This window comes from Peromyscus californicus, unplaced genomic scaffold, assembly GCF_007827085.1.
Source record: "Peromyscus californicus insignis strain IS unplaced genomic scaffold, ASM782708v3 Scaffold_18__1_contigs__length_77618521, whole genome shotgun sequence".
Lineage (NCBI taxonomy): Eukaryota > Metazoa > Chordata > Mammalia > Rodentia > Cricetidae > Peromyscus > Peromyscus californicus.
Genome location: NW_026294480.1, coordinates 63641876 through 63664878, shown reverse-complemented (window position 1 = coordinate 63664878; position 23003 = coordinate 63641876). Strand labels below are relative to the sequence as shown.

At 38.0% G+C, this 23003-nt stretch overlaps 1 protein-coding gene and 1 pseudogene across 5 annotated transcripts in view; both read right to left on the bottom strand.

Moving 5' to 3' along the window:
• Positions 1-23003, bottom strand: part of Xrcc4 (X-ray repair cross complementing 4) — a 257737-nt gene that overhangs the window by 234622 nt on the left and 112 nt on the right. For 3 of the 5 annotated variants that reach the window (XM_052743628.1, XM_052743626.1, XM_052743629.1), the window contains exons 1-2: positions 22497-23002; positions 9483-9631 (exon numbers count right to left, since the gene is read on the bottom strand). In XM_052743628.1, coding sequence (XP_052599588.1) covers positions 9483-9621 — 139 coding nt within the window. In that variant the 5' untranslated portion in view covers positions 9622-9631; positions 22497-23002. Of the gene's footprint in view, positions 1-9482; positions 9632-22496; position 23003 lie in introns of those variants that run through there. The other 2 variants (XM_052743627.1, XM_052743630.1) reach the window with 2 other exon arrangements.
• On the bottom strand, positions 19328-20200 carry LOC128113188 (uncharacterized; annotated as a pseudogene).

Here is a 23003-nt window from a genome sequence, read left to right as displayed (position 1 = left end):
CCAATGAATCTCTAATGTCTGCTATTCTATTCTGTCTCCATCTGTTTCCAAATTTCTAGTGTCTTTTGTTCAGCCTGGGGCCCATCCATTTCCTGCTAAGAGCTTCATAGACTGAGGAACCTCTACCTTGTACAATGTCCTGCAATGTTCAGAAGTGGGTTCTAATATGCTATTGCACTGTTGAGTCCCTCTCCTAACACATGTAGTACATCACACAGAGATTCATAATGAGGTGAGGGGATTATTTAAAATGTAATGTCCCCTATTCTATTAGAAGTTTATGAAATATAAATATTAAGCATGTTTCTAAAATGTGTGGTTACAAGTTACAGGTAGGGTGAAGTGTAGTTTTCCTACTAACTCTGAGATATGGGAGGAAATCAGTCAACACCCTTGCTGACATGTGCAGCTTATCCTGGATCATCTCCAGGCAGATCTAAGTGGAAACAGGGTCCCATTTTTTTTAAATTTAAGTACTTGCATGAAATAAATTAACCTTGAAGACACTGGTGTGATTTGAGCCATGCTATCGTTTATGTATGTCATTTCCACAGTGGAAACAATTTGTGTGTAACCAAATTGTTGTGTAAATAAATTACAAGCTATAGTGGAATGCTCTGTAATTATTTGTATATGGTATATAACTTAAATAGCAAATTTCTGTAAGTTGTGTAAATGTTTTTGATATTGTTAAATGGAAGTAGGCTAAAGTTAAAGCCAGTATGCTCCATTTCATTTCATTTGGTGAAAATAAAATTTAAAAATATTTACAGATGACTTTCCATAATTATTAGTATATTATACTGTTACTGGAAATCTTTTTCTTTGTATATATATTTTATACATCTCTGTAATTCATAGGCTTTGATTTTTTAATGATGAGAAAATCATATCACAGAGGTTTTATCTTGCGATCCTAAAGGGGGCTTTTTAACCATTTCTTGAGCACAGGGTTGGAGATTCTGAGGAATGCAGGAACCAGCTTTTACTTAGTGATTCATGTTATTCTAGGGCAATCATGGGGGCAGCAATGTGAGTGTGTGTGTAGCCTTGGCTCACAGCTAATAAAAATACACAGAAGGCGAGGAAAAAATATAGAAAATATTAATCCATTAAAGACCTAACTACTTTTCTGTTGTCCTCGCTTTTCTTCTTCTAGTTTGTTGTGGATATCCATAAATGGTGTAAGGCAACAGGTAAGTTCATTCTTACTGATACTCCTAAAGAAGAGGACTACGCCGATCCATTTTCCCTCCAGAAGTAACCACTGCTGTAATCATGTCTCCCATGACTTCTAAAAGATTAAAGTGAGCCCTCATGGAACGTTGGGAAAGATGAACTACTGGGTGCGTTTTACAAACATAGAAATTACAGCTACAATGGGATTTCCAAGAATTTACCTTTGAGAAACAAATGAACAATAATGAAATCTGTTCTTTCCTCGAGAGCTCTTTGCCCATAATCAAGAAACTGCTAGGAAATAGACATAGAGACCAGTGAAGAGAACACTGAGTCCAGGGCTCTCCGAGTTCAAGGCTGGGAAGGCTTTTGTGACCTTCTCACCCAAACTTGCAATGAGACTTGTTCCCAAATTCTACCCACCATTTGAATGGTGGTTCTCTGCTGCCGCTTTGTCTGCACATACATGGAAAAGCTGCGTTTACTTTTTAAGGTCAAACGTCTGTTCCTCACTCTCATGGCACCTTCTGCATTGGTTTTTAACTGTGACTGCACGTGCTTTGTTGAAAGGAGACTATAGGAGTAAGAAGCAGGGCATCAGCTTTGGCTAGGTCATGTGGGTAAGAACATGAAATAATCTGCACTGGATATTTGCTCTTTTAAAATTATACATGGCTTAAGCTTGATTTTTAAGGTTAATATTTATTTTTGGAGATTCAATCTTTTTCTAGATTTCCATGACTAAAAGATTACAAATCTGGATGGAAGAGAAAAGGCCCCTATGGGATAGATTAAGGAGTGTCAGTACACTTAGAAAGAAAACTACTGTAGAATGGGTGACACATGACCCAGGTAACTGAGATTCTGCAGCTGCTGATGGCACATGCCAGAACCAGTTCACCAGTATCTTCCAGTGACCAGTCACTTCCTTGTAACTCCACTGGGTGTGATAAGCACCATGGCCAAGGCCATCTATCACTCTGTAGGCTTTTTCATAGCCCCTCTGTTTCCTGGCTGGATTATTTATGTAACATTATTCAGCATGGGAAAGGCCAGCTGTTAAAGTTTTAGAATCAGCAATAAGAACACATTTTTATTGGCTCTTTCATCTTGTCTACAGTGTTTTCCTTGTTTTAAATAATGATAGCAGCATGCTAGCTCCTCCACTGTAACTCTGTGTGCTTTTGGAGGGCAGAATGTTCTTTTCATAGTTCTGGAGTTCCAGAAGGAGACATATCACAATAGATATGAATTCAGCATGTGGGACTCCCTAATCACCAGGGAGGTTGAATTCACACACCTGCGTGGGAGATGTAGTGCTAAAACAACAGATCTAGTCTCAGGTTGTGATAGACAAGGGAGACAAGAGTTTAGTATTAGATTTGAGTTAAAAGTGGTACTCTCAGTATTTTGTCATATGTCAACTTGGTTAAGCAATATATTTCTACAATTGCCTTTCCTATAAAGCTCAGGCTAGCATAGACCACAGCAAAGAGTGTGAAATGTGTTCAGCAGGATGAAGCAGTACATATATAACACCAGAGATCTGCCAACAAACTAATTTGAGAGAGGAAACACATGAGCCTAAGAAGATTCTACCTTTCCTTTGGTAGGTAGAGTTTAGCCTGACTCATGGGAGAGATGGGGCCAGCTCTAAGATAAAGGGTGCTGGCTTCTTCTAAGAACAGCCATGGTAATAAGGTCACAACAAGAATATAAACAGGTTGTAGAGATGAATCTCTCCCACTGGCCTGTTCCCAAATAACCAGTCAGAGGTTTAATATTAATTTATAAAATGTTTGGCCTATGGCTCAGGCTTATTACTAGCTAGTTCTTACATCTTAAATTAACCCATTTCTATTAATCTATGTATCTCCACAAGGCTGGTGGCTTACCGTACTTTCACATCTTGCTTCTTGGGCCGCTTCCTGGCACATCTCTACTCTGTCCTTCATCTCCATCTTTGGTTTAAATGTACTGCCTAAACTTATCCTGCCTTGCCATTGGCCAAAACAGCTTTATTTATCAACCAGTGAGAGCAACACATATTCACAGCATGCAGAAAGACCATTACTATGTTAAAAATAAAACCTTCCTTTTTGATTAAATAGGAAAGGGGAAGTGCTATGGGATACATTTCTCTACAAAGAGGTTGTGTATGCTTTGTGTTTCCCCTCTCCCCTTGTTTTGGTCTCAACTAAAACCTAGGTTCTTTGAACACGATTTGCATGTTTCTACATTGAGTATTTTGACCTTAGCAGATATCTGGCATACTCAAGTCATCAAACACCAAGAGTTCACCTATGAATGGAATAGGAAATATAGACAGTCCTAGCTGGTGGGTTAGCAATGAAGGCATCAGTTTTCCTTCTCTGGAGGAGCTGAAGACTATCCTGAACTCCACTGTTATGTTTGTTCTCTGTGACAGGCCAACAGAACTGCTTAGGGATTGAGGGATCATGTCAGCAGTATTCGGTCACACTTCTTTCTGTTACCTGCTGACATTACACTGGACTACTAAGAAGATACCTGCAATTGAAATACTGAAAAGGAAAAGAGTTCTCCTACCGCATTTGTTTAGAACCATCACCACACTTCAGGTGTTGATTTATGTAGAGGCAAGAACAATAGCCTTTTAAATGACCTGAATGCTTCCTCCTCAAATAACTTTTCAGAAAATTCACCCAGCTTTGTTATTCTCTATTGGGTGTTATATAACTTTAATTTCACATTATAAACTTCTTAACAACCTATTTTACAAGTCATCATTATTTTATCTTCCAAGGCTTATTACAGGTCTTACTTGTAACATTTATTTAAAACTGAAAAAAATGATTCCTATCGAATAATCAAAAGGAGAAAAAAATACTTTCTATCCTTTGAGAATGCTCACATATTTTCAGGATTTTCCTATCTTTATAATTCCCAAGATCCAATCTTTCTGTGTCATCACAGGCCTGCAGATCAGTTTTACTATTTGGATACTGCACAGAAATCTTCTTATAGTGTTGGCCTCTCAAAATCCTTTATACCTTAAACATGTATTTCTTTTAAACAGTTTAATCTTTGCACACTTCTTTCTTAATATTTAGCCTAGGACAAGTAGTTTATCAAGTATTTTGGAAGAAGCTGACAAAGTCCAGGTTTGAGCACTTAACAATCTCTACACATTTGTTTTAGGCCACTTCCCTTGTCAAGTAAACCCTAACAGTAATATCTGGCTATTACACTGCCCCATGTGTTCCCATGCCCCATATTACAGTATGTGTAAGTAACTCAAATTTATTTTTTTCCAATACTTTACTTTTTTTAACCCTACCCCCAGCTTTGGTTTGGTGAAGGACATCTACGTAAAGTCTCTGAATTGAAAAGATTTTCCTTTCCTATGTATGTCAGAACGGCTGAGATCAAGAAAACAACTGACAAATGTTGACAACACTATGGGGAAAGGAGAAGCCTCACTCTATGTGGTGGGAATATATACTGGTACCAACACAATGGAGAATTCTCAAAGAATCTAAAAGTAGGCCTATGACATGCCCAGTTATACCACTCCTTGGCATATGTTCAAAGGACTTCACATCCTACTCTATAGATACTTGCTCAGCCATGTTCATTGCTGCTCAATTCAAAAGAGCTAGGAAATGGAAAGAAAATAAACTTCTTTCACCTGATTAATGATAAATGAAAATGTACATATTTACAACATAATTCTATTCAGTTGTAAAGAAAAATAAACAGTGAAATTTGTAGGTAAATAGATGGAACTAGAAAATATTTTACTGTATTAGGTAACTCGGATCCAGAAGGACAAATGCTGTGTGTTCACACTTCCTTATAGAGCTAGAGCCTAGTTTTGTATCCTTAAATGTGAGCATATAGCCTGGAATAAGGACAGACACCAGGTATGTAATAAAGAACCACAGGGGCAAGAAAGACGGGGATAGTAGGACACAGTGCTATGAAGAATGAAATAGAAAAAATATAGAAAGGGGAGTTGACTGGGGAGACAAAAGGAAGACATATATGCATGCATATATACATATATTTGTATGTCCTCTTTTTGTCTCCCCAGTTTACACACACACACACAAAATGAGCTGATATCACTTAGGGTGGTAATGCCCTCCAAGAGCTGTAGACAATTAACAAAATCTCCAGAGCCAGGCATGAGAAATCTCCTTTCAAGTTGTTGGTCTGAGGAGTTGAATAGACCCCCAATAATACAGGCTATTGTCATTGCCCTTGAATGCCTTCCAGAACTTGAAAGTAAGACCAACTCCATTCCTGAAGACTCTATACACTTCAGATTAGGTTGGGAGGAGTCAACCTTCCAGAAACTGAACTGGAAATCTTCTCTGAGAACTATCTCTTATAGAATCTGAAGGTACCATGCAAGCTTCCAAGGGAGAAAGGGAATCAGCAGTCCTACCAGCTGTTATGGGTATGAACCACAATAATGAACAGTCAGGCCAGATGTTCCCAAGGGTACAACAGTGGCACTTAAATTGAGGGAAACCAACAATTGTCTAATTGACCTTAAAGCTCACTCAATAGGAAGGAATTTATACCTAGTATTGTAAACCTAGTGAAGAACTTCTATCTGGTAATGTCATGAACAATAAAGGAGAATCTACTTTTAATACTTTCCTAAACCAGTGTAACTTCTAACTCCATTCTGAATACTAAATATTTACCCTGATCCCCCTGATCCCACAGGTAAGTGCAATGTTCACCCTTAATCAAAGATGCTTCTTTTTGTAGAAGATAGAGAGCATTATAGAAATCAGAAAACAAGTGACTGCAGAATTCCCAATGCCAACTGATACACTCACAACAATCCCTTTATTAAAGGCTCGGGGAATATTGGGGAAGAGGGAGTGGAAAGATTTTAAGAACAAGAAAACCTGATGTTCGCTGGGAGACAGTGTTTTCTATGTATCACAGGAAAGCTACATCCACAAAATCTCAATATCATGGTTGCTTAAAGACAAACCTATATAACTGCAATGCCAGGTGACATCTAGTCTGGATGAAGAAATCTCAGAAGTCGTCCCTACTCCTAGATGCAACTTATGGCTGCTGAGAAAGGGAGACTCCGTCTTCTCCAGGGATGAGCCCCTGATAGGTTATCCAATCAGAAGTGGTCAGCCCTAAAAACACATACATATGAGCAACACTAAACAGACTCAGCAGACTGTATTTATATGTACATAGAGAAATACACACGTAAAGAAAAGGACATGAATTTGAGAGGGCATGGGAAAGACACAGGAGGAGCTGAAGTTAGAAGGAGGTTTACAAATATAAATTCAATTTTTAAAACTTCAACATACAAAAAAATTATGTGAAAAAGGAACCTGTTTTTTTCAAAGCTTGACCAAATATTTCCTATTTAAAGAAACATGAAATTTCCTTTGTCTGCTCCAAACCTCAATCTTGGAAAAATTACTTATTTGCCAGCTTATTTTTACATTAAGAATGACAGCACAGTTGTATGCATTCCTTGCTCTAAACTTGAACTGGCTGGAATGAAAACATGGTAATAAAATCCATCCAGACTAAAGCTCAGCGACTTCATCAAAAGGTGAGAGGACAAACAAGAACATAAAAATGAGGAACTATTCTCAGACTAGCAGAAATTCCAAAAACACTATTTTGATATTATTTGTAGACTGTTCCCATGTGTAAGTGAAGATTGCACGCATTCATCCTAAGCCAAGTTGGAGAGCAGAAGACACCAACCTATGCCATTGAGAATATGGGTGGCCTCATATCAGACACTTATTTACACAAAGGCCTTGCTATGAGTTCTGTAATGTTATTTCCATATAATTCACAAAACACCTGTTTTAGAAAAATTATACTCAAATATAAATATCTGACAGTAAAATATCAGTAAGTCTTCAATTAATCTCCAACAAACTTAAAGACACTCCCCCAACAAATAGGTGATAGAAGTTTTTTACTACCAAAGCAATTATTTTCCAATAGTGATCATCAATCATTAACCCACTTTGTGAAATACCCTGTGACACAACACTCGGTAATACAGAAGGGATTGACGACAGGCCACATGATAATTAGGTCCCCAAACATTCATTAGATAAAGCATTGCTAATGGGAAAGAAATGGGCAAGCTTAGTGCGTGGGAGAATGAAACAAACCTCACATCCTTTCCATTTAAATGAAAAGAGAAAAAATTATCCATAATTGAAGGTTGCAGCAATCAAAAAGTTGAACGCTAAAACACAGGAAGAGGTATAGGAAGGAAACCCACTTTCATGTTTCATTTAGTAATTGTTTCAATTCTCTTAATTGTGTAATGTCTGTAAAGTACCATATGACATGTATGTAATGAGCCTTACATAACAAAGATACATTTTAATATTTGCTTGCACATTTGCCGTAATATTTAAACAAGAAGATATAAATGAATAATACAAGGCACAAAATATATGCAAAATCTAAAACTTCATTGGATAGTAGAGAAAATATATTATTACAGACTGCACTATAAAATTCCATGCTTGAAATACGGTCACTCTAGGAAGCCAACATGTCAACATGCCACCAGGAAGACAGAAGGAAGTCTCCTGTCACATTTCTGTCATACTAAATTACATTTATTAGAGAATAAAATTAAGACTGTACTGAATTTGTAATAAATGTGTGATGTAAATAAATAGGAAACTGAAGTTCTCATTTACAAACATGCTAACTGTGAAGTGATCAATTTGTTTTCTTTTTTCTTTTTTTTTTTTAAAGATTTATTTATTATTTATACAATGTTCTGTCTGTGTGTATGACTACAGGCCAGAAGAGGGCGCCAGATCTCATTACAGATGGTTGTGAGCCACCATGTGGTTGCTGGGAATTGAACTCAGGACCTCTGGAAGAGCAGCTGGTGCTCTTAACCTCTGAGCCATCTCTCCAGCCCTGTTTTCTTTTTTCTAACTACTATGATATACTTAAAACTCTCTTCTCCAATTACTGCCTATATATTTATATATGCATGTATATATGTATGTATAAATACAGTCTGCTGAGTCCACTTGGGCAACAAAGGTCCACACAGAGCCACTACCATGGTTTTAGCTATCCACATTCTCTACTCTTTCAAACAAGAGTTGTCACATAGGTATACTCACTCCATAGTGCTAGCATAACAAACCTAACTCCCTCATTGCTACCCCGCCAGAAGCAGTCAGCAGCTGATATTTCTCACCAAGAAATTTACATCTCAAATAACAAACATACGGAGTACTGCACACATTACCCTTGAAATCCCTTTTTTTCCTAAAACAGAAATGTAAACATTTCTCATTTGCTGTGTGAAAGACAAATGAAAAAACTGTAAGTTTGAATTCATTTTGATTGTTCTGGATTTGTATCATTCAGGAGTTAAACAGAATTTCATGATAGATTTTAATTTTAGAGATAATCATAGTGATAAATCTTAGGGAAACTTTGTTAGAATATATAAATAGTATATAAATGATCTCTTAAATTTTCATCTAATATACCATTTACAACTCCAAAAATAATTGTGTTATGTAACTACAAAACTAGTTTTTTGTTAAAATACTTAAAAAATTAAAATCTTGTTATTTGAAAGTAATATAATTCTAATTTTTAACTTTATACCTGCCATAATCTGAGACTGACATGTCACTGTACTAAAGAGGCTCCCCTGCCATATACTATGGAAGACTTGAGAACCATTCACAGTTTAAAAGATCAGTAAAAACTTGTCACAAAACAAGTCTGTATGATAAAACTGCCCAATTTCCACATAAAAACGTAACCCTTGTATTACAATGTTAGGCTGTGGGTCTGTTTTGTTTTCTTAGAAGCACAGTACATATCCATTCAAAAGTAACACAAGCTATACAACTAGATGAAGTCAGAGCAAAGCCTGAGAATGCCACACCTACAATCCAGCAGAATCTCTTGGCCCCAACCAATCTACATCCTTTGTCCCCAACCCTCCTCAGGTCCCAAGAGGAGGTAACTATTTTAAAGTGTTGTTTAGCTTTTCTGTAAAGAGGTTGTTATAAAGCTATTACTAAGTCCAAGCTGTAAGACTGACATAGCCAGCAGAATTAGCTACTGTAAACAGTGTTGAGTCTGGAAAATAACATCAAATATTACAGACCTATACACAAATCAGAAATGCATAACAGCGAAAATTGAGCATTGATGTTACCTGTGTCCACGAAGAAACACATTAACTTGAAGAGTTCCTAAAGAATAGGACATCATTTAACTTTTACTTGAAACACGTTCGCTATCAAGATTACCTGTCGCAGTCCAGGCCGAATGGCCATCCGTCAGTGTAATGACAAAACCAGATCCTACCGTTCCCTCCCAACACACTTGTAGAAAATAAGTTATGTTGGGCTCAGAAGTAAGACAAATTCTGCTCACTTTCCTTTCCATTTCTGGCGACCTGTAATGAAAAAACAAAATCAATATGTAAAAGGAGAATACAACTATCAAATGATGGTAATTTTTAAACTTGTCTTTCAGCTATATAAACTCAAAAAAGATAAAAGTAAAATGCTGCATAGGAGAGCCAACTGCTGAACTCAGTAAGTCATAGTTTTGTTCAATAATGACTTGCAGATTTTACAGATGAGAAAAACAGAAGCCCTTTAGGGCAAATAATTGGCCGAACTGATGGGCTAAATAAAATTACTATAGCAACATGAGTAAATTGTATATTTCCCTTTTCTCAAGAGTAAATAGCCTCTCTCTAACAAAAGAAACAGGTTCTTTGAATAAACATATTTGAGAGATCAATCCATACTATATTCTACAGTTATAGATCATCCAGGACATTAATTAATCATATTAATTTAATTTATTCTTCTGTTTTCTTACTGATAGCCATTTGGAACTTTACACGTCTTGACTACTACAAACATTGCTGCCATGAACATTCTAGAAATATCTCTGCATGGGGGGGTGGGCAGGTAGGCTCATTCCTACAAGTGGAACTACTAGAAAAGAAGAAACCATGTGTTCAGTTTGAGTACTATATACACAAGTTCCTTTAAAATTGTACCAGATTCTGATTGTAGTGTGAGAGTCCTAAACGATAATTTCCCTTTTGGTTCATTTTAGCTACAATGGTGGACAAATCCTAGCATCACATTGTGATTTTAATTCACATCCACTGAGGAGTAATGGGTGTTGCATTCTTTACATATACTTATTAGATGTGAATATATTCCTATCTTCAAACTTGCCAATGATTTCAATTCATTTCTTTTCCTAACTGATGTTCCTATTAATCTGTTTTCATTTCTTCATGGTTTGTTGTCTATTTTAGATGAGAGCATATATGTAAATATATGTATTTTCCTACATTGTCACTTTCCTTTTCTCATAATGATGAAAGATTGTAATTTTAATGAAATACAACTCATCAAACTCATTCACCAAAATGTGTATCTTTTGGTCAGTATTATGAGTCTGGCATCATTGAGTGTGGGTCAATAGATGTTCTCCCGTGTTATGTAAAAGCTTTACAATCATACCTCTTACATCTAGATCTCCTCTGTCTCCCATTTGAACTTGTTGGCCTAAATTTCTCAACAAATTTTATTTCCTGAATAACACCATACTACAGTCTATATATCTATATGTATATACAGTATATATAGAGATGTGTATACAGTTTTTGATATTGGTTCTTGGTGTTTTTGCAGGAGTGAATTTTCTTATTTTGTATTTCAGTTGTTGAGATTATATTGACTAGGTGGTTTGTTCTCTTAATCCAATACATTATCATCTCTATTTGACTCTGTCACTAAAATTTTTGAAAAGCTCCCATCTAAGGGTTCCAGTGATTTATGTAAAATGTTGACCAGCAAAGGCTCAGGTGTAGACCTTTGAAAGCTGCCACTGGGGAAAAGGCCGAACAAGACATCAATCATCAGTACTACTCCACTACCCATTCTCATCTCCATCCAGGAGTCACCAAGATCAACCAGGAGTGTCCTTGGCCACACATGCTTAACTCTCCATCTAACAATATGTGTGTGTTCTGGGGGCAGGGTGGAAGTGGCTAAAAATGAAACTGAGACTTAGTGATTGTATTCTCAATTTTTAAGCTTAGAGGTTCTTCGTCTATGAATTCATAGTGATAGTTCTGGTAAATCACTCTGGGGCTGGATATTCTTGAATTATACTGGATGGGGTTAAATATGTATTATTTAGTTTGAATAAAGCAATGTTTTAACCTATAACCCGCTTATCCCTGGGTTGTATGTGCTTCATTCAAATATGCTTAATAGGCCAATGAGATGTCTCAGCAGCAGATAAGAGTGCCTGTCATCAATCGTGATGATCTGAATTGGATCCTGGGAATCTATGTGACAAAAGGAGAAAAGTAAGAAAGGACTCCTGCAAACTGTCCTCTGACTTTCACACACACCATTGCACAAGCACACCCACACACATTAGTGTGATGATACATTGTGTATCCTAATAAATTTACCTGAAGATCAGAGGACAGAACAAGCCACTAGATTAAATATAGAGGCCAGACAGTGGTGGCACACACCTTTAATCCTAGCATCCGTGAGCAGAGATCCATTTGGATCTCTATGAGTTCAAAGCCACCCTGGACTACATGAGATTGACTCAAGTCTAGGAGAGAAAAAAACAGAGCCAGGCAGTGGTGGCACACACCTTTAATCCCAGTACTTGGGAATCACACGCCTTTAATCCCCAGCACTTGAGATCTCATGCTTGTAATCCCAGGAAGTGATGGCTGGGCGGAGATAGGGATATAAGGCGTGAGGAGACAGGAACTAAAGGTTTTTCAGCAGAAGTGTCCCTTTCAGCTACAGGCTTTTTCAGGCTGAGGAGTCCTAGAGGTAAGAGGTGATAACTGTGGCTTGTTCCTTTGTCTCTCTGATCTTTCAGCATTTACCCCAATATCTGGCACCAGGCTTTTATTATAAGACCTATTAGAATTCATGTTACACATTAGCGACATTCACACATGTACTAATTGAGTAAAAATAAAATATGCTTAATAGTAAAAGATGCTAACAAAAAGAAATCAATGAAAATTTAAAATACATAAGGAAAATTTCATAAAAAGTACAAATCAATAGAGTACAAACCTTAACAATAAAAAACTAGAGCCGGGCATGGTGGCACACTTGGGAGGCAGAGCCAGGCGGATCTCTGTGAGTTCGAGGCCAGCCTGGGCTACAGAGTGAGTTCCAGGAAAGGCGCAAAGCTTCACAGAGAAACCCTGTCTCGAAAAATCAAAAACCAAAAAATAAATAAATAAATAAATAAAAATAAAAAACTATTATAACGAATTCTTCTATAATCACATAACATGATCTCTTCCAGCTAATCCTTTAAAATATAAAAGAAGGGGTTAGATCAGTAGTTAAGAGCACTGGCTGCTTTTGCAGAGGACCCAGTTTTGATTCCCAGCACCTACAACGCTGCTAGCAACTGTCTGGAACACTAGTCCTAGGGGAACCCATGCCCTATTCTGGCCTCTTCTGGTGCTGCATGTCCATGGTGTTACCTACACAGACACAGACAAAATACCCATATTCATAAAACAAAATAAGTAATTCCCCCACATTTCTTGAAAGTCTAAAAGAAGATTATCATTTTTCTTGTGTAAGAAAAGGTGATATAAAATTGCAATATATTCAAAAAGGCAAATATTATAAAATTCAAAAGTAAATTGATATTTAAATAAATTGACATTGAGTAAAAGTTTTGCCAACTGCAAATTTATAAAATCATCAGTTTCAAGTTAATACTAGTATACTATCTTAAATAAGTAATAATTTTATAAATTTTCAATATAACTTTGAATGTTGCTTCCACTTCACAAACAAGGCTGAATTATTATAAGCCTCTATCTTCTGTGTTCAAGAGGGTGTGTAATTATAAAGTGTCACAGTTTTACCCTCCTACAGGAAATTGTACAAAGAGCCCAGAGAATATCTAAAATTAAAAATGTCTAAAACTTAATGTATGACTCCTCCAGAATGATAAATTATCAAGGTAATTTCTATCTGAAGTTTAGTAGGAAAAGTAATGTTCTTCCTAAAGATATCAAATGATCAAATGTACCCACTTCAAATATGTAAAAAATTGAAACATTTAAGCTTGAACCCCTGGCATTATAATCACTAAATCTAAAACATACTTCAGTTGTTCGAACTATTTCCTATAGTACAGTGGTTTTTGCATAAATGTAATTAATTCCAAAATGCCTTATCGATTTACAAGTATTTACCTTTACATCAACTAGTCAACACACCTCTTGTGAGATCTCATCATCTCATTATTAACCCAGAGTGCTTGGGATACTTTGCTCGGGGGTATTTAGTTGCTCTTTATATCGTCTATCTATTAATCCTCTATCAAATGTACAGCTCTCAAAGGTATACCCCTAACCTGGAGCTGTCTCTTCACTCTGTACCAGTGCTTCTCAACCTGTGTGTTGCAGCCCCTTTGGAGGTCAACTGGACCTTTCATAGGAGTCATGTATCAGCTATCCTGCATATCAGGTATTTACATTAGGATTCCTAACAGTAGCGGAGATACAGTTATGAAGCAGCAATGACGATGATTTGATGGTTGGGCTCGGCACACATGAGGAGCTGTATTCAAGGGTCGCAGCATCAGGAAGGTTGAGAAGCACTGCTCTGTGTTCTCCTTTGCTCTATGGAGGCATTCTGTTCACTGCAGCCTCACTTGTCCGCTCTCGGGATTATGTCCTGAGTTACTGGAGTCACTTTCAGAAGTCCTTACTATAGCTACATCTTCAAATATTTCCCTATTTTCTCCCCTAACATTTTCAGGGTTTCTGGCCTTACATTAAAAATCTTTGATCCATTTTGAATTAGGTTTGGAGGCAGCTGGCAGACATGGATCTAGTTCATTCTTCTACATTTGAAAGTCCAGTTTTCTGCTAGACATGGTGGATCATGCCTTTAACCCTAGCACTCAGGAGGAAGAGGCAGACAGATTTCTGTGAGTTTGAGGCCAGCCTGGACTACAAAGAGTTCTGGTCTTTTCTCCAGTGAATATTTCTTGCGTCTGTATGGAAAACCAGGTGACTGTAGCTATGTGGAAAATTTTCTGAATCCTTTAATTCAATTGAACTTTCATATGAATTTAATGTTTTTCTGCTTCTGTGAAAGAATGTTATGTAATTTTTCTGGGGACTGAACTGAATCTGTGGGTCACATTTCTGCTTCTTTATGAATATGGAAATCTTTCCATCTTCTAGTGTCTCTTTCAATTTCTTTCTTCAGTGTTTATAATTTTCCTAAGAGCACTTTTCTTTTTTTTTGAGACTGAGCGTCATGAAGTCCTAGCTGCCCTCAAAGTGGAATTTGCTATGTGCCTGAGGATGACCTTGAAGTGATCAGAGCTCCCTGCCTCTACCTCCTAAGTCCTGAGATCACAAGCAGATGACACTACACCCAGTATTTTGTGGTGGTAGGGAAGGAAGCCAATGGTACTTGAGTACTTAGCAAGCACTCTGTTGAATGAGCTACATCTGTAACTCAGAAGCACATAACTCATATGGATTCAAACCTGAATTTGGGGATAGAGAGAAAGTTTAGTTGATAAAGTTTTATCACACAAACATGGCAGAAACTGGCAGATTTCAGGGGCTCACTGGCCAGCCAAACTTGCCTAATGGGCAAGTCTGTGTTTCCAATGAGATCCTGACTCAAAAACAAAGATGTAGACAGCTACAGAGGAATAACACCCATGATTGGCCACATGCCTTCACATACATGCACACATAGATGCATATGCACACACATCAACACACTCACATAAACAAAAACACTTTAATTAGGAAGATGGGGTAATGTATAAAAACTACTTTAAAATGCCATAGTTTGCTTCGACAGACTTACATAAACACAAGGGGACACATAGAGATATGTGCTCCAACATACACAAACATGCACAATTATTTCTTTTCACAGATGCCTGCAGAGCCAAGACTATTGTTAGCATTAACTTTTTGAAAACAAAATCCAGCAGCTTACATCATTATAAAACAGACTGTTCCATCACTTTTTTAATTCCATATTTAGAATCGCTAACAAATTCCTAAATATAGAGACAAATTCATTTAAAAGTCAATATTCCAGATGCCTGTCAGTCACTCAATTGACAGTAAAATAAAGGGCTTTAAGCTCAATAGCACTGAAAAGACAGCTAAGAATCAGATCCTTTCTAGAAATATTATCTGAATTGTTAACATTTTAACTATATTCCAATTTTCTCATCAATTCAATACTTCACAAAATTAGCTAATTTTATTTTAAAGAAATACTGCTTTAGAATACTGGTTTGAACCTGGGATGGAATCTGTGAAACATTCCATTCCCACTTTAGTGTACCTGCTGGTGAAGCAAGGCTACGTGAACCATAGTCAAGTGGCACACATATTAATAAGCTCACTCACATATGACAACACTGTATACCGTAAGTAATCTGTGCCTCAGGAGCCTCAGAAATATAGTTTAAATTAAATCTTAGGGTTTTGATAACATACATTTGAACAAGTTTCTTAAATACTTTATTCCTTTATTTCTTAAATACTACCCTCTCATTAAATATCAAATACAAAATATCCAAGAATCAACCACAAGAACAGATGAGAGTTCGAAATTCTTTTAAGTCAGCTAGAGCAAATCAAGTCTACTTTTGCTCCTACCAGCCCTGTACACAGAAATCGCCAGTGTTTTGCTCCCATTTTGGAGAAAATGGGTGCAATCCTCTTCAGAGAGGCTGACTGGTTAGCGCTGTAAGAGAGCCCACGTTTTGTTTCCTGAGAGTACTAAAGGACACATCCGTATCAACACCTCTCTCAGCCAAAGCCAGGGATCTAAGGGGAGCCTGCAGGTGGAGCCACTTGGGTCCCACCCCAATTTGTCCATCAGTAGCTTTATTGAGAGCTCAGAACAGCTGAGAATTGAGAAGCTTATCTTTAATACTGTGTGCCTTTGATACATGGCCTCTCTCTTAGAAGACTAATACGTTGTTGGCTGGTGTGCAATTGATGTGATCTTGGTCTGAACAAATACCATTCACAGTTGCTTCTGAATAAACAAGACACTTTTTAAATTAGTTTACAAAGCATTTTGTATGCCCTTTTGGATGCTGATAAGGAGCAGTGCAGACGCCAGCGCTTAGGTCAGCTCAAGTTAGTTACAACACTATCATTGAGAACACCATTTTGAACTTGGACTTCTTTTCTGGCTCTTAATAGTCAGTTATGGCTCCTCTTCACACTGCTTGGACTGCAGGTGTTCAAATCCTGCAGCTCTGCCAAGGAGTTCTACTTACAGACTGGGAGGGGATAAATGCATGTTTCTAATGAAGCAATTACTTAAGTGGACCCTTGTCAAGAAAAGTAGGCTGATACCTAAAGGGAATTCAGAATAAAAATTACATTGAACCAGCTGGTGATAGTCTATAATTGGATTTTTCCTCCTATTATTTTGTTAGACTTTACTTTTTAAAAAAGGAAAAGAAAACATAATTGTGAACATGACAACAGATTTATTTTAAAGACTCATATTTTTAATATTTCAAAAGCAAGGACAGACAGAATTTTTAGACAAAAAGGCAGACTTATATCACAACCACACTGCTGCATTTACTTGTGTGTCCATTCCCACACAGAGGCCAGAGCAGGTCTTTTCGTGTCTTCCTCTATTGCCCTCTGCTTTACTGCCTCACAAAAGGCCTCTCACTAAAGCAGAAGCTGTGTCTAATGCTTGACTTGCTGCCAAAGGATACTTAGGGTTTGCCTGTCTCTACCTACAATGCTTGGGTTACAGGGACACCCAGCTATGTCTTGCTAGTAATGGTGGTGGATTTGAACTCGGGTCTTCATGCTTTCAGTCCAAGTGCTCTTACTAACTGAGCCATCTTTCCAAACCCTATACTTACTTTTGCTTGGGGGGAGGGGGTGGGGGTGAGGATGTCTTTTTGTTGGTTTGGTTGGTTGGTTAGTTGGTCTGTGACCTGCACAGCTCAGAAGATCTTAGAACTTACACTTTTGCAAAAAAGAGCAGGGATTTATTAAGTTTTAGGTACAAGGCTTCTGTTCAGCTTGAGCATTTATCATCAACAGAACACAAAATAAAATCTTTTCTTAGGTTGTAGGACTTCTTCTCCCTAGAGTTACCCAGAATGTCTTTAGGGATATGGTTGGAATCGCTGCCTGGAAGGGAAGTATATAATTACTCATTTAATTAGGAATGTATGTACTTGTGAGCAGTTAGGAGAGTTTCTGATTATTTAAACCACATAAAATTGCTGTTGATTGACTAAAATGTTAGGTATTGGTAGTTTCCTGTGATTCTTACATTTTTGTGTGTTTGGTTCAATTGTAGGAAGTAACTTAACTTGGAATACTGAATAGAGTTTTCTCCCCAAGATTGATTTTCATTTCTCTCATACCCCAATGTCACTCATTCTCTTGTTTCCCATTAGCAAACAGGCAGCTAATGGGTGCAGTTGTGAGTGGCAGGTTTGGGGGAGGCCGTGCAAGTCTTAGTCCCTTCCCACGCATGTGCTTCTAACTAGATTTCAGTTCTGAGCATCACATTTTTAAAATAGGAAAGACTGTATATGAGTTGGACTGATGACACCTTATGGGAGAGGACACTGACTCTGCTGAAATTTAATAGAAGAAAAGTATAAACAGTTTGAGCTTAATAAATCCCATGTTACCAACACTGATACATTACAATAAACCTCAGGTTTTACTTGGAATTCATACTTTTTCCATTGACATCCTGACTGTCTTTTAAGATGTATCTTCAGGATAAGGTGGTACACTTAGAATCCTACGACCTAATATAATTTGACATACATTTTAAAAAGCAATAGTCTGACCAATACCAGGAGGCAAGGACTGAAAAAAGAAAAAAAAAAAAAGGAACCAATAAAAACATGAATATTGTAATTCATGCCAAACAAAAAAACAAAAACAAAACCTAGAATCCTACAGTGGCTAACATAAGAGAAATCCAAGCAAGACACAATCAGTGTACTAACAGAAAAGGCAATGGAGACTGGGAAATTCCAGACATGTTTCATAGACAGAGTGAAGACTATTTGGTGATGGACTTAGCAGAATATAAAAGAAAGGCAGGAGTCAGTGTTTCTCCGTGTATCAGTCCTGGCTGTGCTAGAACTCACTCTGTAGAACAAGCTGGCCTGGAACTCATAGAGATCCACCTGCCTCTGCCTCCCAAGTGCAGGGATTAAAGTTGTGCAGCCACGCAGCTCAATATCAAAGAGTTAACTTACAGAAACTGGCTGCATACTGTTGCCACTAACCAAGATGAAAATATATAGAATAGTTGTGGGAGGAAAAGTGCTCACATTGAGATTGTGGGGGCTTGAATAGGAATGGCCCCCATAGGCTCATAGATTTGAATGTTTCATCACCAGGAAGTGGTAACATTAAGAGGTGTGGCCTTGTTGGAGGAAGTATGTCACTGGGTTGGGTTTTGGGTTTCAATGCTCAAGCCAGGCCCAGTGTCTCTCTCTCTATTCCTGCTGCCTGCCAATCCAGATACAGAACTCTCCACTCCTCCAGCCATGCTTCCCGCCACAATGATAATGGACTAAACCTCTGAACCTTAAAGGTAGCCCCAGTTAAATGCTTTCCTTTATAAGAGCTACCATCATTATGGTATCTCTTCACAGCAATAGAAATACTAACTATAACAGGAAATGTTTGCACCATTCTTTAAAAATGCAAAAAGAGAGGCTTCAGAAAAGACTAGTGGTTGACAGCATGTACTATTGCAGGGGACCTTGGTTTGGCTGCCAGCACTCACATAAGGCAGTTCACAACTGCCTAACTCCAGATCCAAGGAAACTAACAACCTCTTCTGGCCTCCATGGAATCCTGCATATATATGATGCACATATAGAGGAGAAGTCATGTATACACACACAGAGTATTTTTAAATAATTTTTAAATTTACAAATGTCAACGTTCAGGTAGACAACTAGATGGATTAATAGCGTTAGAGAGAGAAGGGATAAGAAATATGAATATGTAAATCAATGATATATGAATAATTTAAAAGTCTTGATATCACCTAAAGGAGACAAAGAAAAGAAAGGAGCCCAAAATAATGAGCGGTAGAGCACTTCAACAACAAATGTTTGCAAAGAACAGAAGGATCCAGCAGAGCAAGCCTAAAAGGAAAAACCAAGAAGAAAAGCATGTGACTATGGCCACAGACCAAGTTAAAAACAAAAACCATCATGGGGAAGGAAGTGAACAATTGATAGGCCAAATATGACCATGACTGGAGACCATCAACATCTGGAGATCACTGGTGACATTAAGAAGAGTATCTTGGTGCAGTGTGGGAGCAGGAGTTGTTTTGAAAAAAACATATAAAACCATCAAACTGGGACAAAAGAGAACTACACAGAAATGTGTAGTTTCTGGGAAAAATAAACAAATGACGTTGAAATGTAAGAAGATTAATAGAATAATTTTTTCTTATTAATACAGTATTTATTTGTGTTCTATCAAACCCTGAGCTAAGCACATTGCCCAGACTTCCTGAGGAGGTATAGGAAAAGGAACATAGAGGGCAGCATGGCCATAAAAGAACTATGGGAGGTAGAAGTGGAGACAGCCACTTCAGAAAGAGGAAGAGGACGAGAAAGGCCACCATTAGGCAAAAGAGCTCCATGGCCTCTGAGGGGGCAAAACCCAGAATCGCACTGAAGATCTGTTGCTTCAGAGAAGGGTTCCTGTCATAACCAGTGATGAGGCTTCCAAAGACAGTCCCAATCCCAGCCCCATAGCCGGCCACCCCAACTGTAGCAGCCCCAGCCCCAATGAACTTGGCGGCTGTGTCAACATTCCATGAAATGATGCTAGTTTGGAAACTGCAACAAGGGATGAGTGGGGTCAGGGGATGTGGGACTGTCAAGCCGCTGAGAACCCCATTTGTCAATGTCTGTGGTCAGTTCAATTCTACTGCAGACAGCAGACTAGTCAGCAGCTGAGAGGTGCTCCCGGGAGCAGGTAGAGAACTTGAAGCAGGCATACATTTTCAGGGGTGAGGGGCTATCACAGGAAAGCTGCTCACATGGTACAGAAGACAATTAGAATCATTTCTTAAGATGAGAGAAATACCAAGTCATTAAAACAAAACTTGCTATAATCTAGGAGTCATGGGGGAAAGAGAATGAAACACATAGAGACCAGGAAGGCAGCAATCAAAGCCAAACAAATTTAGCTTCAGTTTATGTATTTGAGAATCAGAGAAAGCACAAAAATAAATAAATAAATAACAGATAGATAGATGACAGATGGATAAATAAAAATAAAACCCAGTAATATATATGAGTAGTAATAAATAAGTAACTAAAGTAAAAAGAAACCACAAACACTATCAATATCAGAAATCAAGAAAAAAGAGAAAATGTAGAGAAAGGGTCTGGCAGTATAAGAAACCAAATTAATTTTTAAACATAATATATGAAAACGAACCATTTTTCCATCATTAACCCTCCACCGAAGAAGGAGAATGCAGGGTACACCATAGCACTTACTGTGTACCAAACACTCAGGTAAGTTACTTACTTGTATTTACTCATTTAATCCTCACAACAGTGAGGAAAGCTAAACGCACTCTTGCAGAAAACCATAGATATATCACTTTATATACAACTCTGTGGACATCATGACATGAAAACTGAAAATACTCTTCCAGACGCAGAGAAGGCAATAATGTCTGTAAATGGAATGACACAGTCAGGTTTTGCTGGTAGGAGGAAAATGACCCAAGAAGACTCTAAATGAGAAATTTACAGCAGAGCTACCAGAAGGAAGAGAGAAAAAAGAGGGAAGGGGAGGGGAGGGGAGGGGAGAGGAGGGGAGAGGAGGGGAAGGGAAGGAAATAAAGGAAAAAGGAAAAAGGAAAGCAAAGGAAAAGAGCAAGAAATCCATCACTGGCAATCAAAATCAAGATCAGGGTCTCTGTGTGCCTAGCCACCTTGCAGCTTCCCCACAGATCTTAGTATGTTAGGTTAATTTTGCTATTTTACATGAAAACAATAAACACCACACACATGTATTCAGCTTTATCTCCCCACAGTATGTACTTCTACGGATAACTTAATAGTTGACAAACTGCATTTGCTACTACTCTCAAGTTAAGATATGTAAGAAACTATGGCCTAAATTGTCCATAAATACAACGAACAAATTACTATCTCTAACAACTTTAGCTTCCTGTGCTCTTTATCAGAGCCTGAAACATAGGCTCATACAGAAATATCAATCTGGAGTGCCAAAGGGTAGCACGTAGCAATCTTTACATGAATAAAGTCATCTATAACATCTCCCAACACTTTTCACTACTACAGAAGCTAAACTTATTGGGCTGCAGAACATACTTTCTACAACTACATTTGAAACGTTCCTGTTTATTCAACTTGAATAGTAAGGTATAACACAAGCAATTTTGAAATTATTAAATAACATGTGGAAGGTACTGTATCATTTCCTATTGCCCTCCTCCCTATCCCCCCCATTAAAATACTCAAAGAAACATCCCTTCCTCTGCTGCAGTCTCAATACCACTAATAATAAAGATCCTTAATTTGAGTATTTGACGAACTTTCAGCAACTGAGAATAGTTTATTTTAAAAATCTAGTTATAAGCCGGGCGGTGGTGGCGCACGCCTTTAATCCCAGCACTCGGGAGGCAGAGGCAGGAGGATCTCTGTGAGTTCGAGGCCAGCCTGGTCTACAAAGTGAGTTCCAGGAAAGGCGCAAAACTACAGAAAAACCCTGTCTCGAAAAACCAAAAAAAAAAAAAAAAAAAAAAAAAAATCTAGTTATAATTCCAAACAAAATCTCAGATACCATACAGTAACAAACAATCACATATAGCACTAAGTAAAAATAATGTGTTGTCCTAAGCATTGGATTCTCATGATTCAGCTGACTAGAGCTCATAAATCAATGTATCACGTCAGTTTCCTTCACTCGTGCTTTCTACACATCATCGAGGCCAATAAAGAACGAGTAACATTCTGAATAAAAATGAAAACGATACTGCATAAAGGAAAAAAGCCAGTATTTGGATACACAGGGTTTTCATAATTTTGATACACTTGAAAGAGTGAAAAAATGCCTGACTTCAAAATCATTCCAAGAACTATATATAATTGAACACACCTTCCCCACATCTACAAAACTCATATGGAAAACTAGAGGTAAAAGAGTGTCTTACCTAATGGTATTATACTAAGTCAATTACTCCCCTTGGCAAGGGGCCGGTACTTTCCAGTAGCTACCATAGAGTTCTTTCCCTCTCTCTTCAGGGCCTAGAAGGTCTAAGGCCCGGATGCAGACTATGCAAAAAGGAGGGGGCCTGGAAAGGCGAGTTATTGGGGGCGTGAGGGGGTGCTGGACACTGAACACTGCCTTCTGAATACAAGTGTCCACCACACAGTAATACAGCATATTTCCAACGAGCCTCTCACTCTTGAAAATGCAAATGACTACAAAAAGAGAAAATTAGGAGGGACCCCAACAGGTGCACACCCCAGGAAACCCTGACATCCCTTAGGGTCCACAAACGAAAGGCTCAGAGGTCACTGGCGGGACAGAAGCCGCGCACTCAGTAGCTTTGGGGGTAAATGGCAGGGAACCACAGGAGGCCGAAACGGGAAGAAATAAAAGGAAAGCGCAAGTAAAAAGCATTGCTTAGGGAAAAAGGCCACAGCCACTTCCGGAC